We start from the raw sequence: 19692 nt of genomic DNA on the forward strand, positions 1-19692 counted from the left end.
CAGCCCCCCACCGAAGAGCAGAAAAGTCTCAGCGATGCAGTAAGGCCCTGTCCTCAAGAATGGATGCAGACTGAAGGGGTTTTTCTGCAAGCCAGACTCCTGTAGAGGGTGTGTATTGCCTGTTAGAGCCTCAAGTCAGCTGGCAGCACAAGTGAGAAAACTCTTCTCAAAGAGCACTTGCTACTCGTGTCTAGGACAATCCTACAGGACGGACTACACCCCTCCCCCTTTTGCAGAGACTGAAGATACTCAGGGTCTGGGCGTCACTGTCAGGAAATGAGAGCTTTACTATGTATCAGGTTGCAGTGGAGAACAAAGTGGACCCGATTACTGGAGCAAGTCCTGAAGAGGATCTGAGGAAAATCTCATGGAAATATTTTTTTTTTTACGCTTGCTGGAATGGGTTCCAAAAAAAAAAATAGGTCAGCAGGCTGGGATACGGTTGGGAACTTCATCAGCAATGGGGGCCACTGTGCTGTGACCGTTGAGGACCTGGCCAGTCAGGTGAGGAGTGGCCACAGATGGGAGAACACAGAAAAGGGAGAAGGCTGGTCTCCTATGGCACAGAAATACTGCTCCTCCCTCCTCCACCCTGGGCATTGGGATTTCCAATTTGAGAAATGAGGAGGGCTGCTCCGAGAAGGAAGACCCGTAGTGACCGGAAGGTGACGGACGGAACGCTTACCTGCCAAGTGAGAAATCAAAGCACTGACATAGGCTGGAAGTTGAGTACTTCTCTTACTTTTTTCTCATCATTGGACTGTGAGACTTGAGTTTATCTACTGACGAATTGTATAGATTCTTTGTTTGCTTTGAAGCTCTAAACTGTAATTGGCCAGGTTGGTATTTGTTACAAGTGGGCCAATGCAGAAAACAGACCTCCTTCCGGAGACTCATACTGTGCTTAAATGTACTGGCACCTTCAGGAGCGCAAGAGTAGAGCGTGTGTGGGAGACAGCTCCCCAGAGGTGCTGTGTTAGGATTCAGTGTTTTTAAGGACCCAGCTGGCTTACGAGTGCGGGGTAAATGCAAGATCTGGGACAAGCATGGCCCCAGTGGAATAGCACATCCCAAAAACATTCATCCCTGGGGTCCTTTCCCACCCTGTTTTGGTCATTCACCATGCTGGATGAGCTCTGTTTTAATTTTCCTTGCTTCCTATAGGCAGTGGCCGATCACATCCCTCAGCTGGTCCAGGGGGTGAGAGGGAGCCAAGCCCAAGCAGAAGACCTTAGCGCCCAGCTGGCTCTCATCATCTCCAGCCAGAACTTCCTCCAGGTAACAGAAGCAGTCACCTTGATTGTGCACAGAGCACCCCCCACCTGTGGGGTCAGGGGTGCCCTTTATATCCTTAAGGAGAAGAATTACCCAGTTCCCACAGCCACCTCCAAGTCTTTGCAGTAAGCAGACCTTTGAAGCCCTTCCCATTATAGTCCCACTTGCAGGAGAGGTGGATTTAGTTTGGCAAAGCAAAATGCTAATATGTAGGGAAACTGTCCTGGGAGATGGCCCATAATCCATTTTTCTTGGGAATCTCATCTTTATTTCTCCTCTGTGAGGGAAAACGGGATTAAGTTGCAAGTTTTATTGAACAGCCTGGTACTAGGTAGTGCTCTAGGTTTGCCAGTTTCCAGAGAGTCTAATGTTGTTATTCACAGCCTGGGAAAAAAGAAGTGCTAAGTGCTAAGATCACTCCAAAGGTGTGATCTTTTTTTGTGGCAGTTGTACAATTAGTAAGTCGTGTCCATCTTTGCCAGCTAAGGGGTAGATTCATTTTAAGGAAAATAAAATGAGACTGTTAAGTGGTGGGGAAAACTCCCTTTTTACATACTTCTTGTATTCGAATCCCTCAGCACTTCCTGTATCTCCTGAACAGTTCATGAGATCAAGTGAGCGTCTTCCTTGTCCTTTTCTAGTTGAACCTGTGGTTACAGGACTCACTGATACATCTGTTGGGCGCTTTTTCCAAGCGCTGTAACTCTAGTGCGAGCCGAAGGCAGATGCTTTAACCGGCTGAGCCACCCAGGCATCCCTGTATATATTTTTTTTTAATTGGGATTTATTGTGTGTAGACTGTTTTTCACGTGAACATTTGTATTATGAGCATTTCTGATTTCGAATAATCTGTCATTTGGCCACAGATGTGCTCTGTTTGGGTATTCCCTCGCCACTAGACGGACAGGTCGTTTTCAATTACTTGCCGTCATAAACAACCTGTGATAGGATAAAATTCTTCATGTGTGCTCAAAAATTTGTATTCCTCTTGAATTATTAGGATACGTTCCTAGAAATAGGATTGCAAGTGGCTTATCTTTATCTTGGGGACATTGAGTGTTGTGGCTTGGACAGGTGTTTCTCTTTTCATGGGGTTGGTTCGAAGGCCTGGAGCTGGTTGTGTCGTCCCACTGCGAGCAGGCTTCTAGGGTATTATGATAGAGCCATATAGACATGTTTCAGGGTCCGCTCTGTCCCCACTCTTATTTTTCCCTTTTCTTTCATTCTTTTAATGTTGGCAATCATAGACACATCAGATGGTTACAAGAATAAGGCAGAGTTAGAAATAAGTAGAAATGGAATTGACAGACCAAAGAGTTGGTAACGTTTTAAACTTCTTTCATATGTGTTGTAAAATGGCCCTTCTGGAAGGCTGAATGAATGTAAATTTACATGTAGCAATGCATGGAGCACATTTTCTTATACATCTTTTCCAAGTTGGGGAGTCAAGCATTTAAAAGCTAGGTTGTTGACAGTTTCTCAGTGAGGTTCTTATTGTTTGATTTTGCGTTTCCTTGATTGTCACAATGTTAAATGTGTTTCGTGTTTCATTTGTTTTTATTAAGTGAGGTTATCTACTCACATTTCAGGCTGTTTTTTTTTTTAATGACTTCTCATGTGTTATTTATTAAAAATATTAACTTCTGTCATTAGTGTTTATTTTCTGACACTTAAATTGTTTCAACTTTACTAAGAGCAGTTTTATAACATCTATATTAAAACCCCTAAAAGTGTATATTCTTTGGTCCAGACATTGTAACGTTTTATACAAAGAAAATTATGAATGTGTGAAAAATTTTAGCTACAAAGCTATTTATCATACTCTTGTTTATTACACTGGAAAAAAAATGGAAACATGCTCAACAACACAGGATTGAGAAATATTAACAGATGCGTACAATGGAATACTATACAGCTATTAAAAATATAGAATATGTGAAATGGAGTTTGAAAAATAGAATAAATAGTATGATCTTATTTTTGGAAATATAGATGCATGCGCACAGGCATCCGTGCATGGTGAGATTATCTTGGGTAGTGAGAGGTGATGTGACAGGTCATTTTCTTTGATTTTGTCTGCCCACATTTTTTAAAGCAGTCTCCTGGATGTATTTGAGACACAGATTAAAGAGCTGTTCAAAGAAACACAAATGTATTTAATAAACTCTCTTTGCGATCTGTTTTAAATGAGAATTTCAAGACATCATACTAATAGTGCCCCTCTCGATGACACATACCTTTTTTTCCTTTTTCATAACATTTCTAGAGCATACTGCCCTAGGATATCTGATCTGGGGTGGCAATTTTCGGGGGTAGTCTAGATGGTTTTGATATTCCTTGTTTTAGGGCTAAGTAAGTTCTGGCTGACTTGCGGCATTGCTGTTTCGGTATCTACTCTCTGACTTGTGCTGCTCAGGAGCCCTCTTGCTCTCTGCTCCTCTCTTTACAGCCTGGAAGCAAGATGGTGTCCTCTGCCAAAGCCGCAGTGCCCACCGTGAGTGACCAGGCTGCAGCTATGCAGCTGAGCCAGTGTGCCAAGAACCTTGCCACCAGCTTGGCGGAGCTGCGTACTGCCTCGCAGAAGGCAAGTGGACCCTTGTCACAGCAGTTGGCCCATGGGGAACGGAGCTTCAGATGCCTTACTGCTGGGTGTGACTGGGGGATTACCCAGGACTGGAACACTGCTGGGCATATTTCTGGGCAGAACTGTCTTCCATTTCTGGGCAGAACTGTCTTTTTCATTTGCTTGGTCTTTAAAAGATGCCCATGTAGATTAGCTTTTACCATTTTTAGCCACTATCTCCTAGACTTAGTTTATCACTTTCCAGTTACACATGACTTTTGTTAAACTATTTTAGGTTACATGCTTCCCCCTCCCATACCCCTGGACAAGCAATGGTCCATTTTTCACAATCTTAGGGGAGACAGGTAGTCATCAGTTTCTTGGTGCCAGGTAAATTGTAGGCCAAAATAAGTGATCGTATCTTCCAGGTATTATTTTGTGGATTTAATAAATTATCTAGGCAGCAAATTTATTTGGGGGAGGGGTCATTTATATTACCTTTTTTGCCCTGAAAGCTTTTCCCATTTTACATGGGAGCATTCACCTTAACAAGGTCCTCAATAGAATGGAATTAAGAATTAATGAGTTTCTGTCTCTAGAACTTATTAATTACCAACGGACCTCATTACTGTACTGTTTGATATGTTATTAGCATGAAGTTCTGGCATGAATTCATTTTTCCTCATTGTAGCAAGCCCTTTATCGAAACAGAAGGTTTCATACATGAGCAAGGGAAGAAGGTTAGAAGCTGATTTGAATTATTAATATGAACAGTGCACTATATCACAAAGAAAAATACCCACAGCTTTAGGATAATATTCAATTTAAAAAATATATCTTGAGCTGTGTTTCTCAACAAGAGGTCCAAGGACCACCTGCACTGGAATCACGTGGGAGCATTCAGAATGCAGGTTCCTGGGCCCCCCCTCCCCGAGCAACTGAATAAGAGTCCCTGGTCATAGAGCCTGAACATCTGCATTTTACAAGTGTCGTCAGTGAGCCTTAGAGACATACACACTTCAACTGCTCTGGAGCTATGAGCCTCAAAGTGGGACTCAAGCAAGACTGTCCACTGGGTGTAAGAAGATACTGAGAGCTTTAAAATATATTGTTTTATATAGTGTAAGGGTTAAGGTATAGGCTCTGCAGTCAGACTACCTGCATTCAAATTCTGGCCTTGCCATGGACTAATTTTTTGTGACCTCAGCAAGTTAATTAACCTCTCTGTGCCTCAGTTTCTTCACTGTGTACTACTAGCACATAGCAATCAATCAGTATTTACTGCTGCTGTTGTCACTGTTACCTAAAAAAAAAAGGAAAGAAATTAAGATTAACCAGTATTTAACATACTGATCAAACATTTTACACCTATACTTTATTAACATGTGTATGGGGGGATGTGATCAAAGCATTTGGAGACCAATATCTTAAATGATCAAGAGAATGAAGTAGTTTTCTTAAAAAACTAAAGAAAAAAAACTTCTGTAATTTTGAGTATGAAACGGTAATGGTTTATAGTCTAGAAATTTGTAGAGAATCAATAAGGTTGATAAAGACTTGTGCCCATATGGTGAGCGCTGTGAATTGTGCAAGACTGTTAGATCACAGATCTGTACTTCTGAAACAAATAATGCAACATATGTTAAGAAAAAAGAAAAAGAAAAAGATAGCAGGAGGGGAAGAATGAAGGGGGAGTAAGTCAGAGGGGGAGATGAACCATGAGAGACGATGGACTCTGAAAAACAAACTGAGGGTTCTAGAGGGGAGGGGGGTGGGGGGATGGGTTAGCCTGGTGATGGGTATTAAAGAGGGCACGTACTGCATGGAGCACTGGGTGTTATGCACAAACAATGAAGCATGGAACACTACATCAAAAACTAATGATGTAATGTATGGTGATTAACATAACAATAAAAAATTAAAAAACAAAAAAGACTTATGCCCATAGTCCTAGGTTCATTCGTTCATTCCTTCTTCAGCCACCCACAACGTGCTTCTCAAGCCTCTGTGTGCACACAACTGTACTAGGTTCTCTCTCTCTAGAACCCAGACACAGCAAAGAAGGATCCTCTTAGTCGGAGCGACAAATGCATTTCTGATAAAAATAGCTTCAAGGAGATTTTAAGTATATCTACTTATGAGACATGCATAATTGATTATTTAGGGAAGTTAAGACTGACCAAGGTTGATTTTGCTCTATCAGGAAATGCATACTCCATTGGCTTCCTGTTGCCAGGGTTGGAGAATCATTGGGTACATGCAGAAAAGCATTTTGTACATTGCAAAGTACTGGGGACACTTTTCCCAGACAGACTGTACACGTATTCCCAACTCTGTTGCCAGGCCCATGAAGCCTGTGGCCCTATGGAAATCGATTCAGCTCTGAGCACCGTGCAGACACTCAAGAATGAACTGCAGGACGCCAAGATGGCAGCTGTGGAGAGTCAGCTGAAACCACTTCCGGGGGAGACGGTAAGGGATGTTAGAGCCTGCTGCAGGGTGGGACTCCACCTCGTGTAATGATCACGTGAGGCATTTTTAGAAGCTGGAGTTGGTGTGCCTGAATCACACATATTTTGAAGGCAAAGCCCTAGAATAGCCCCATTTTTAAGAACTGCGTTGAGATAAAGATGGCCCTGAAGGGGCCTCTGGTCATGGTCCTGTGTCTTGCTTTCCTGGGGCTTCGCTAGGGATGAACAATTGTCTGTCACTCTTTTTCATAAACAAGACACATCCTAGTGTTTGAGGCCAGTGTTCTGATCCCACAGCCTTTTTCTGAAAAGAACGTCCAGTGCAGCTGGAGGAGCTAGGTTTAAAAGTAGGAATTCTAGCTTCTAGCTCCAGCTTGTATCCTCAGCTAGCTGTAGACAGTCTTGCATCTCTTCTGTGTCTCAGATATTTTATCTGTGAAAGGAATAGCAATGAGGTTATAAAGGTGGACACACAAAATATTTTCAACAGACAAGGTTTGAAAAAATATTGATTTAGTGCAAGACAACTAGGATGGACGACAGCAAAGCACTTTAATCCAGTACAAACACAAGAGCTGGGGGAATGGTGGTAACAGAGCTCTAATTTGATCGTGTTATGGTGCCTCCTGATGCCTATGTCAGGGTTTTCTTTTTTTTTTTTTAATATCTTATTTATTTGACAGAGAGAGACACAGTGAGAGAGGGAACACAGTAGGGGGAGTGGGAGAGGGAGAAGCAGGCTTCCCGTGGAGCAGGGAGCCCGATGCGGGGCTCGATCCCAGGACCCTGGCATCATGACCTGAGCCAAAGGCAGACGCCTAGCGACTGAGCCACCCAGGAGCCCCTATGTCAGGGTTTTCTTGGCTAAAATTCTACCAGTTCTTCTCATTTGTGTGTAGCTCCTTTTCCACATTCTTAAACGTTGCTAATACCACTATTTGTTAAGTATCTCGTAAGCACCGTGTATGCATAAAATCAATCTAGTTTATCCTGATGGTAACCTTGATGAGCGAGTTTTGTGAATCCCATTTTACAGCTGAGGAAACAGAGGTGCAGAGGTAGGTTGTCACTATTCTGTCCAGTGTCTACTAGCTGATAGTGGAAGCAGAGTTTGAATCCAGACCTACAGGACTCCAAAACCCATGCTCTTGATCTCTCACCTTGAGAGCTTCTACTCTTAACTACTGCTGCTCTTTGGATGACCTGCAAACTTGTGGAATATACAGGGACTTCCAGAGCAGCTAATTTACCACGGAGCAATGGTAGATAGGAAGCCCTGAGAAAATACTTGTTAAATCATGCTACTGCTAATTGTAAAGACAAGGAAACTCAGGCTCAGAAAAGTTACGTCACCTAACTAAGGTCACCCAGCTAATGATCAAGTCAGGACTGGCTGCAGGGCCAGCAGCTTTGTAATGTAGTCCATGTGTCCCTTTGCAAACTCCTGCACTCCAGGGAGCCCAAGAGAGGCTGACATGACATGAATTCTGCCTTTACAGAAACCTGCTGGTCGGTTAGAACGTAAGAAACCCCATGTAATTTTTAAGGAAATTGTTTGCCCCGGAAGAATGTGTGTGCTGTGTTAGAACATATTGTTGGCTAGAACATACTGTTGGCTGCGGGTTCTTTTATGTTTGAATGCACTGCCTATCTTGGGAAGCAGTGTTTTAGAGTTAAGAAATGCACACATTCTTTGATGCCTGTCTGTGCTCTCATGGTATGCCTGGCGGTTCTGTTCCAAAATGTTGTCCTCATCTAGTAGTCAAATAATTATCCATACTCTGAGCCATCAGTAACTTTGTTCTCTAAATTATTTATTCAGTTTACAAAGCAAGATGACGTGCTGTTCATGGGAAGCAAGCACTTTACCCATTTTAATAATCTCATTTACCATGGCAAACCTCTCCTATTGCATTTCCTTCTGGTTAGAACTCCTCAAAGTATAAAGATCGAAACGAACAATGTTAATGGCCCCACATGCCAGGAAGGCAGGACCGCTGGATGTCTGCCCACTTCCTGCCAAGGAATAATTCATTCTCGCTAAGGATTTGTTGCAAACTTTCTAAATTAGCTTCGAAAGGCATGATGCTAATAGCTACCATTTGTTGAGTACCTACATTGATTCTGAGAACTTTCTAAGCTTAAGTATTAGGATCTCTCCAGGAAACCAAGGCATGGAGAGGTTCAGTAACCTGCCCAGTCTCTGACAGCTAGCATGTGGGGGTAAGGAAGCAGAGGACAGGCGCCTGAACCCAGATATTTTCATTCTGAAGCATGGGCTCTTTCCCTTCTATCACCCTACTTTTTGCACCACTGGTATTAGGTGGGAAAGACCTAAGGACCACGATTTGATGTGCATTGTTTGTATGCTAAGACTATAGTGTATGTTGCTTTTCTTCTAAGCTGTCTTCCCCCTTGGATATTCTTACAGCTGGAAAAATGCGCTCAAGACCTAGGAAGTACATCCAAGGCAGTGGGCTCATCCATGGCACAGCTCCTAACCTGTGCTGCTCAAGGCAATGAGCACTACACAGGTGAGACTCACACCCTTCGTGATGCCCTGTGGCCAGGTGCAGACCACTGCGGGGCGAAGGGGGGGGCGGTTGGGGGTTATTCCTATCTCCACATTCTGTTGTCAGCCAACGTCATTAGCCATTCTGCTGAGCGTGTAGTAGTATCATATTATGGTTCTAATTTGTATTTCCCTGATGAGCAATGCAGCTGAGGGTTTTTCCATATATTGGCCATTTGGACATCTTGTGAAGTGCCTGCTCATGCCTCAGCTGGGGTTCATTGATTTGACTATGAACCTAACTTTTTCAACAGTGGTTTACAGATTTTTCAGGCTCTTTCCCTGTGCTTGTTACTGGGCTTGATACTAAGCATACAAAGACGAATAGAATATGAAGGCCCCAAATTATTTGTGGATCACCCCTTCTAGACTATAAGAAACAATAATAATAGACTTTTAGGACTATCTCTGTGTGATTCTTGGAATCTCACTAAATTAAAGGAATAAAAATAAAAAGGTCAAGGAGAAAAAGATGGCAACAAATAAGATGCCAGTGAAATTTGCGAAGATAGAAGGAGACAGATGACTGGTAGCTGATAGAGACAGTGAACAAAAACTGAAGTTCTCCAGGGACAGGGCAGCCGGCAAGAGACAAGCTGACTTGTGCTGCAAAACCCTGAGTGGGTTTGAGTATTGGAGACACAAGGTACCCGTAAGGGCAGGAAACACCTTTAAACAGGGCTATATAGAAACAGATTGTGTGATTATCAACTCTAGGAAAAACACCAGGCTATATAAGGAAATGTCTTCCTAATAGGAAGTAGGCACAATAGGAAGACTCTAGCTACCTAAAATGGAAACATGGAGAAGTTTCATTGTAAGCCCATTACTCAGAAGTAGGAAATGTGTCTGAAGAAAGCTGGAAGAGTTGAGTGGCTCCAGGAAGGGAATGGGATGGGGAGGGGTGGTTATAGATTGTTGCTTTTGTTACACGGCAGTCCTGCTTGACTTCTTTAGAAAAATGTATATGTTGTTACTGAAGTGTAATAAACATCCGGAAGAGAGCTCTCAAGTCCTAAATGTGTGCCTTCGAGAGTTATTAAAAATTGCACCCAAAAAACCACCACCAAGATCAAGCGGTGGAACATTTTCCGCACCCACAATGTGCCCTGTGCTTCCTGCCAGTCATTGTATTTCCTCCTGTCCCCAGAGGTAAACACCCGTGACTTGTAACCTTGTAACACACAAGTTGATTTGTCTATTTTTAACTATGAATGGAATCGTGCAAGGTGTGTCCATGTGTTTTCGCTGCTTTTTCTGGCATTATGGCATGAGATGCACGTGATTTCGGAAGCAGTTCTTTCCTTTCTGCTGCTCCCTGTAATGTTTCATTATGTGAATATACCTGTTGGTGACTCTTTATACCATTGATAGGTGAAAGTATGAAGAGTTCTCGTACAGGCTACTTAGTGAACAGAAATAAGCATTTTCTAAATAGACACCTAGAAATGGAGTTGCTGCGTCCCAGGCTGTGCTAATACCCAGCTCTGTCCTTCCAGCAGCGTGTGAACGCTCCAGTTCACGTTCCTGTCTCCACGTTGTGTTGTCAGCCAACGTCATTAGCCATTCTGCTGAGCGTGTAGTGGTATCATATTGTGGTTCTAATTTGTATTTCCCTGATGAGCAGTGCAGCTGAGGGTTTTTCCATATATTGGCCATTTGGACATCCTGTGAAGTGCCTGCTCATGCCTTTTGCTCTTTCTTAAAAAACAAAAAACAAAAATCTTAAGTTATCTTTGTCTTAGTTGTAGGAATTCTTTTTCACTTATACGTATTTCCTTTATCTTGGGGCTTACTTTTCACTCTCAAAGCTGTTTCTTGATGAACAGATTTTTTAGAATTTTAATATAGTTCAATTTACAGTGCTTTTTTTCCTTTATGGTTACTAACTTTCTGTGTCCTTTTTAAAAATTTTGCCTCTCCAAGATCATTAAGATATTCTCTTCTATTATGGTCTAGAAGCTTTGTTTTACCTTTCTATATTTAGAACTATGATCCATCTTCAATTGAGTTTTGTATATGAGCAAAGAGGGTCCTTACTGTTTTTTTCTCTAGGATATTTATTTGACCCAGTGCCACTCACTGAAGCAATCATCATTTCCCCAGTGGTCTTTTGTGCCACTTAGTCCTTAAGTGAAAGCTATATGCAAATCAGCTTCTGATCTGCTTCTTTTGCAGTGACTTGATTGCCTGTCCCTACCTTAGTAGCACACTTTACTAATTACTGAGTTTTATACTAAGTATTAATATCTACTTATATAAGTCCTCTGACTTCATTACTTCTCAAGTAGTGCTGACTATTCTTAGTCCTTTGCATTTCCACATAAATTCTACAATCAGCCTGTCAGTTTCTACTCCAAAAAAAACCTGTTCATTTTTTCTTTTCTAAATTGGAGTTATACTGAATCAATCTGGGGATAAGTGACATTTTCACATTCTTGAGGCTTCTAATCTGCAAATAGGGCATGTCCCTCCACTTACTTAGATTTTCCTTTTAATACTGTTTTATAGTTTTGTGCATATAATTTTGTGCATTTGTTTTCATTGTAATGTGCTTGATATATCTTATCCCATTTTCAACTTTTCTGTATGCTTTTATTTAACTTGTATCTCGTGAGCATCATGTAGTTGTTTTGCGAAGGGTTGTTGATGCAATGTCTTTTTTTTTAATTTTTAAAAGATTTTATTTATTTGAGAGAGAGTGAGAGCACAAGTGGGGGGAGGGGCAGAGGGAGATGCACACGCCCCACTGCTCAGGGAGCCCAGCATGGGGCTCGATCCTAGGATCCGGGAATCATGACCTGAGCCGAAGGCAGATGCTTAACCAGCTGAGCCACCCAGGCGCCCCATCAATCTCTTTTTTCAATTGGAGTATTTGTGCCATTTACCTGTAATGTAATTACTGAGATATTGGGGTTTGAATCTCTCCTTTTACTCTTTGTTTTCTGAATGACTTACCTGTTCTGGCTTCCTTTCTCTCTCTGTCTCCTTTTTCAGATTCATATGTATCTGTTAAGTTCTGTTCCTTTCTCCTTGATTAGCTTGTTAGTTATATAGTCACTGACTTTTCTGGGATTTTTAAAAGTCTCATATAAGTTAGTGGGTTCACCACTTCCTGGATGGGGCAAGAATCTTGGGACCCTTGAACTCCCTTTACCTTTCTTCCAGCTCATTCTTTGTCATCATTGTTGTGTATTATAATTATACAGATACTTTAATCCTCTCCATACAGTCTCCATATTGTTTCATACAGTCAGCCAGTATCCATTTAGATTCACCTCCACGTTTGCCCTTGCCATTGTTCTTTATTCCTTCCTCCCTCTCTGTGTGCTGCCACTGGGGATTATTTCCTTTCTGCCTGCAGAACTTCCTTCCTTTCTTTCGGTGTGACTTTACCAGTAACAAATTCTGTCCATTTTTGTTTGTCTAAAACTGCCTTTGGTTAGCCGTTATCTTTGGTAGATAATGTCATTTATAAAATTTTAAGCTGACGGTTCTTTTCTGCCAGAACTTTGAAGGTGTTATTCCATTGTCTTCTGGCTTCCTTTATTTCTGTTGTGAAGTCAGCTGTCAGTCTCCTTTTGAGAAGGTAATATGGGGTGGGGTTTTTTTCAGTTTTTTTTAATTTTTTAAATTTTTTTATTTAAAATGAATTAGCCAACATATAGTACATCATTAGTTTTTGATATAATGTTCAGTGATTCATTAGTTGCATATAACACCCAGTGCTCATCACATCATGTGCCCTCCTTATTGCCCATCACCAAGTTACCCCATCCCCCCACCCACCTCCTTTTCTGCAACCCTCAGTTTGTTTCCTGGAGTCAAGAGTCTCAATGTGGTTTTATTTTTACCCTCTGCTAGCTTTTTGAATTTTTCAGTCTTTTTTCAAGCAGTGTGCCTAGAGAAGTTTTACTGGGTATTTAGTCTGCTGTAGGTTTTAGCACTGCTTGAAAATGGGATTTGTTGTCTTAGGTCCGTTTTAGAAAATTCTCAAGCACTGTATTTTCAAATAGTGTTTCCGCCCCATTTTTTTTCTCCTCTTCTCTGTAGATTCCAGTTACCATATATGTTGGGCGTTTCCACTGTTTTATGTGTCTCTTAATCTTTCCTGTAGTTGCTGTGATTTTTTTCTTCTCCATGCTTAATCCTGCATATTCTCGTTTGATCAATCTGCAGCCCACTGTTCCTCTCTTGAGCTGTGTCTTTTCTGCCTTTCAACCTCTTCCGAGTTTTTAATTTGAAATGTCCTATTTTTCAGTTTGAGAATAGCCATTTGATAGTGTTTGTACACTTCCCTTTCTCTGCTGAAATTTTCTATCTTGCCACCTAATTTCTTAAACTTAGTTATCACAAGTTATTGAAAGACCTGGTTCAGTAATTCCGTTATTTGGATCACCTGTGGGCCTGTGTTCCTGGTCTGTCATTTTTCTCCTCTTGGTTTTCAGCTATTGGTCTTACCTCCTGGTGTTTCTGATATCTTTTAACTTAATGCTAGACATTGGTATTTTAAACTGAAGAGATAGTGTGAGGCTTTAAATTGTGTTTCTTTCCCTATGGAGGATTATTCTTTGTTCCTGGTATGTAGTGAACATCTAGGCAGATCACCATAATACGAACAGGGACTGGGCTGATTGGAAATCATGTGGTCTATTTCCAGTTTATTTTTTAGGGCACAGACCTTTGTGTATTCCATCAGAACATCTATGATGTTTTTACCAGGACCATTCTCTACTATGGGCTCAGAACTGTGCTTTGTAATCCTCCCAGCCCCATAAGATTGCAGGAAGTTTTGCTCAGCTTCTGGACAAGTTTACAAATGAAGGAATGCCTTGAGGGGAAAAGCAGCCCTGTACCCCCTCACCCCCCACCACCACCATGCTTGCTTTCTTTTTAAAATCTCATCCTTCTTCATGCCTTAGTTTCTCTCCACTGCTGTCAAACAGATGTTTTATATGATTTTTCCACTGTTTTAAGTTGTGTCTCTGAAGGGAATTGATCTGCAATAAGCTATTCTGCCATTACTCTAACCAAAGTCCTCTTAGATTTTTTTTAACTGTGTCTATTACCTTGAGAATAGAGACAATAGGAGCACAAAAAGAGTTCTCTGTAGTATAATATATTACCTGCAATAATAGGAATTTTATCCTAATGGGAGAGTAAGAGAAACTGTCAAGAGTGAACTGGCCACCTGATCAGGGTTTTAAGGATTGTTCAGCATTCATTTAGCATTCAAGGAGGAGGAAAAGTATTTATAAATTCTCACAAAACAGAGGGTACATGAGAGATACGAGTTTCAAAAATTTCTACACATTTCTGGCATCTTGCCAGATTTGGTGTAGCTGATGAAATGGACTTTTCAGCAGAAGGAAGCCTGCTTTATAAGTTGCATCATCTGATACTGATAACATCCAGGATTACAGACTGTCTAGTCTGTGTGTGAAAAAACAGCCTAGAAATAGCACCATTTAGTTTTGGCAGGCACTGAATGGGTGGTTGGGGAAGCAGAACAGTGTATTTTGAGTCCCAAAGGTAAGAGGAAAGACGGCTGACCAAGTGACCGGAGGAGGGTTCAGGTAAAAGGCAAGCCCATAAGGAGTCAGAAGTTAAGGCCGGAAAGGGAGGCTGGGTCAGATCCTAAAGAGCCTCCTAAGCCAACTTAAATCATTGAAAACTTAACCTAAGAGCTTGTGAAAATATTGAAGAGTTCTCATCCATGGACATGGTTTAGTTTGTCTTTCAGATAGGTTGCCTTTCTTCTCGTAAGCAGATAAATTGGAGGGAAACAAAGGTGGAGGCAGGGAGACCAGTGTGAAGGCTGCTGCCTTCATCCATATGAGAGATGGGTGTGGCCTCTAGCAGAATTGAAGGGATAGATTAAAGAGAGACCTAAAAGCTGTTTGGCTTTAGCTTAGACTGGTCAGGAACTGGCCAGGATGGGAGTAAGGAAAGCAACATGGACAACTCTTAAGTGTTTGGCCTGCAGTGAACGAAGAGGTGTGTGAATCACCATGATGGCAACACAGGGCCATGGGCAAGTGTGGCAGGGGTTGGAGTTTAGAGATGCTAGGTTCAACTGTAAATGCATTCAGTTTGAAGCATCTGTAGAATGTCCCAAGTCCAGGTGCCCATTAGGCAGCTAGAAATTTGCCTCTGGAACTCAGTAGAGAAGTCTGGGCTGGAGATAAGTTTTTAAATGTTTAATATAGTGATAGTAATTGAAACTGTGGAAGTATAGATAAGTTTGCCTAGGGGGAATGGTAGAGTAGGAGAAAGGTTGTCAGATATAACCCTGCAGAACCCAAACATTTAACCCAAACAAGGCTAAGCAGCATTGGGAATCTTTGAAAGAAGTGAGAATATACAGCCTTGGAGAAGAGCAAGGAGGTTGGGAGAGAGGAGTATCTCTAGATTCAGAGAAGTGGTTGCTACCCAGAAAGTCGCCTAAGAGAGGGACTTAGGAGGCATCCATTGGATTTGGGAAAAACAGGGTCACTCTTTCCTTGTTGAAGGCAAGTCCAGGCTAGTTGGAGAATGGATGGAAAGCAAGAAGAGAGCGCACGTGTGGACAGCTTCTCCCCAGGTCTCAGCTTCTTTCCAGGTCTCTCGTCCTCAGATGAGGTGTGCGGGATAGTCTGGAGTTACATGTGAGCTACCCACTGGCTGGATTCTAACACAGATGTGTTTTTGTTTGGCTGGGGCAGTATTTAAACTACATTTATGGTGAGCTGAATATAGTTGTACATAGACCTCTTTCCAGATCCTGTGCAACAGATTAAAAACCTATGTCATACCAGGTTTTTACCTTGTGAGTTTGCCATGTGGGCTGGTGCCGTCTACACATGACCTACATAAATGCCAGTCAGCAATAACTACCATTACAAAGCACTTCACTACATTGCATATCACTGGTGGATCTTCTTCTTTTTTTTTTTTAATTTTATTTTATTATGTTGTGTTAATCACCATACATTACGTCATTAGTTTTTGATGTGGTGTTCCATGATTCATTGTTTGCGTATAACACCCAGTGCTCCATTCAATATGTGCCCTCTTTAATACCCATCACCAGGCTAACCCATCCCCCCACGCCCCTTCCCTCTAGAAAACTCAGTTTGTTTCTCAGAGTCCCTAGTCTCTCATGGTTCGTCTCCCCCTCCGATTTCCCCCCCTTCATTTTTCCCTTCCTACTATCTTCTTTTTTTTCTTTTTTTTAACATATAATGTATTATTTATTTCAGAGGTACAGGTGATTCATCAGTCTTACACAATTCACAGCGCTCACCATAGCACATACCCTCCCCAATGTCTATCACCCAGCCACCCCATCCCTCCCCCCCCCACCACTCCAGCAACCCTCAGTTTGTTTCCTGAGATTAAGGATTCCTCGTATCAGTGAGATCGTATGATACATGTCTTTCTCTGATTGACTTGTTTCACGTAGCATAATACCCTCTAGTTCCATCCACGTTGCAAAAGGCTAGATTTCATTGGTGTTTTTTTGATGGCTGCATAATATTCCATTGTGTGTGTGTGTGTGTGTGTATATATATATATATATATATATATATATATATACCACATCTTCTTTATTCATTCATCTGTTGGTGGACATCTTGGCTCTTTCCGTAGTTTGGCTATTGTGGACATTGCTGCTATAAACATTGGGGTGCATTACCCCTTCGGATCACCACATTTGTGTCTTTGGGTAAATACCCAGTAGTACAGTTTCTGGGTCTTAGGGTAACTCTATTTTCAACTTTTTGAGGAAACTCCAAACTGTTTTCCAGAGTTTTCCAAGTCTGCACCACCTTGCATTCCCACCAACAGTGTAGGAGGGTTCCCATTTCTCCTCATCCCCGCCAACATCTGTCATTTCCTGACTTGTCAATTTTAGCCATTCTGACTGGTGTGAGGTGGTATCTCATGGAGGTTTTGATTTGGATTTCCCTGATGCCGAGTGATGTTGAGCACTTTTTCATGTGTCTGTTGGCCATTTGGATGTCTTCATTTGGAAAAATGTCTGTTCATGTATTCTGCCCATTTCTTGATTGGGTTAGTTGTTTTTTGCGTGTTGAGCTTGATAAGTTCTTTATAGATTTTGGATACTAGCCCTTCATCTGATATGTCATTTGCTAAAATCTTCTCCCATTCTGTCGGTTGTCTTTTGGTTTTGTTGACTTTCCTTTGCTGTGCAAAAGCTTTTTACCTCGATGAAGTCCCAATAGTTCATTTTTGCTCTTGCTTCCCTTGCCTTTGGCGATGTTTCTAGGAAGACGTTGCTGCGGCTGAGGTTGAAGAGGTTGCTGCCTGTGTTCTCCTCTGGGATTTTGATGGATTCCTGTCTCACATTTAGGTCCATTTTGAGTCTATTTTTTGTGTGGTGTAAGGAAATGGTCACTGGTGGATCTTCTTAAGGCTCTGTTCCTGAAAGTAATTTAAGATCCAGATAGCAAGAATACTGTGAAAGTAATCTGTGTCTTCAAAGGATTATGGTTACTGCCACAGTGATCTGCTTTTGAGTTTCCCACTGGCAGTTCTGACTCTGTAGCATATGCTGGACTGTAGGAACATTTTCATTTGGAGGGTGGTATTTGCCTGGAGACCTGACCCTGATGAGGGTCATCACTACCTTTAAGAAGTCACTCTGAACGGAGCCGTGTATAGCCGTAGATGTTCATTGGGCTCCCCAGCCTCTCGTCATCTTGTTTCATTCCTTTGATGGTGTAGTTTCCTCTTTTTTTTTTCTTTTTTGGAAATCTGATCCCTCCAAAGAGGATTCTCGAGGTGCCTTGGGATTTCATAGTGAGTCCTCAGCACAAAACACGTGGGATAGATCAGCCTAAGCTTTTGTCATTCAGCTCCTCTGGTTTCTGCGTTTTAAAAAATTGTCTGAGTCTGTAAAAGGTTTTTCAGTAACTGATTTTTGCATAAATGTGACTTTCCTAATTGTGTATGATAAATGTTTTATTCTTTCAAAGTCATATACAACTCAAATAGAAATGGACTCAGGAGACTATAATAAATGGAAAGGCAGGAGGAGATGTCTAGAAATGACAGCCTAGAATTTTCAACAGAGCGGTGATCTCAGCCTCTCCTAAAACCTGTGGGAACCGGAGGCCCCAAGGGTAAAGGCAGCAGTCTGGGCCACACAGCTAATCAGCAGCAGAGCCGGAGCTAGATGAGGTCTTAAACCACATGTGGTGCCTTTCTGAGCAAGGGCATCTTGCAACCCTGTGCCAGAAGCTTAAACATAAAAAGGAATTAACTGCTCTCAGTTTGTTTCTCTCCTTCACCTTCACTCTATTTATCTTTGTGTCTCCTCTTCTGGGCTTCCCCTTTGCCATAAAAAAAAAATCAATCACTTTGTTTAAGATTCTTCCATACCATGGGCTCTGTTCAGAAGTGCCGTGTGATGAATGGTAGATGGGCAGCTTTGTAATTTGCCCTGATTAGATTGTATAGTTACATCCCAGCTGCGTGACTTACTAAATATTTACAGATTCACAAGTCTGCAACGCTGCAAAGTTGTCTTGTTTTATGGATGTGGGGCCTTTTGCATGATTGCATTATGGTAAGGAGAGGACCACCTGCTGCATCTGTGCTAACATGGCTGAAGCAACAGCTGGTCAGAGGTGGCCTCAGGGGGACACCCAGAGACCATCCAGCTGAAGCCTTTAGACAAGAGTCACCTCAAAGCTGAGTGAGCGAGACATCAATGTGTCATTTTCATGCGGATGGTATATGTTCTAACAAGAATCCTTCATAGTTCTCTACCCCAAAGAGCACTGTGCAGAGAGTCTGACCCAGAAGCTCAGAATCCTCAGATCTAGCTCTGGCACTGCCTCTGAAAGTGGACAAGACACCTCTCAGTGCTGGACCTCATCTGTGAAGCAGTCCAGTGAGATGCGCTTGAAGGTGGGCTCCTCAGCGTTTCTCAGGGTGTTCAGATTCTCTTGTTACATGCTCTGGCATTTCTAGTCTTCATCCTCTTCTTGGGTATGCCAAGCACTCGGTGCCACGTACAAAGGTGCATGTTCATTCTAAGGGAAGTGTTGCTATAGTTTCTAAGAACTAGTTTCTATTCATAGTGTATCACCAAGTCCCATCATCCTTAGAAGTGAATTTAAGGATGAACAGCCACTTCGCAGAGGAGGCTATCCAGATGGCCACTAAGTGTATGAAAAAGTGCTCAACATCATTATTCCTTAGGGAAATAAAAGTTAAACCTCGGTGAGCTACAATGGCACACCCAGCAAAGTGGCTACAATAAGAAATCTGACAATAGCTAGTTTGGGCTAGGATGTAGAGCACTAGAACGCTCATACATGGCTGGTGCAGTGTATAATGGTAGAACCATTCTGAAAAGGTTTTGTAGTGTCCTCTAAAGCTAAACTTACTCTGTGACACAGAAATTCAACTCCTAGGTTTATATCCAAGAGCAATGATTCCATCTGGCCACCTAAATGCATGTAAAGAACTCTCTTGGTGGCTTTATTCCTAAAAGCCCCAAACACAAAACAGTCCAAATGGCCATCAGCAGAGGAGAGGATAAACAGATGGTGACTTCGTGTCATGAAATACGACATAGCAAGAAAGAGGAATGAATGTGACAACATGGGTGAATCTCCTAGCATTCTGGTAGGAAAAGAAACCAGACACAGAAGAATACATTCTTGTGGTTCTATCAACAAGGAGTTGAAGACCTGGTAAAACTAGTCTATGGTGATTGAAGCTACACCAGTGCTTACTTCTGGCATGAGAGGTTCTTGGCAGAAGAAGGACATGGGCGATGGAACTGCTCTGTTGCC

The 19692-nt window shown here is 42.0% G+C and overlaps 1 protein-coding gene across 1 annotated transcript in view; it reads left to right on the top strand.

The window, feature by feature from the left end:
- Window positions 1–19692, top strand: part of TLN2 (talin 2) — a 437998-nt gene that overhangs the window by 304214 nt on the left and 114092 nt on the right. Inside the window, exons 25-28 of the mRNA XM_035728108.1 lie at window positions 1165–1278; window positions 3725–3859; window positions 6182–6310; window positions 8741–8843. Coding sequence (XP_035584001.1) covers window positions 1165–1278; window positions 3725–3859; window positions 6182–6310; window positions 8741–8843 — 481 coding nt within the window. The remainder of the gene's footprint in view (window positions 1–1164; window positions 1279–3724; window positions 3860–6181; window positions 6311–8740; window positions 8844–19692) is intronic.

Source organism: Zalophus californianus, chromosome 6 (genome assembly GCF_009762305.2).
Source record: "Zalophus californianus isolate mZalCal1 chromosome 6, mZalCal1.pri.v2, whole genome shotgun sequence".
Lineage (NCBI taxonomy): Eukaryota > Metazoa > Chordata > Mammalia > Carnivora > Otariidae > Zalophus > Zalophus californianus.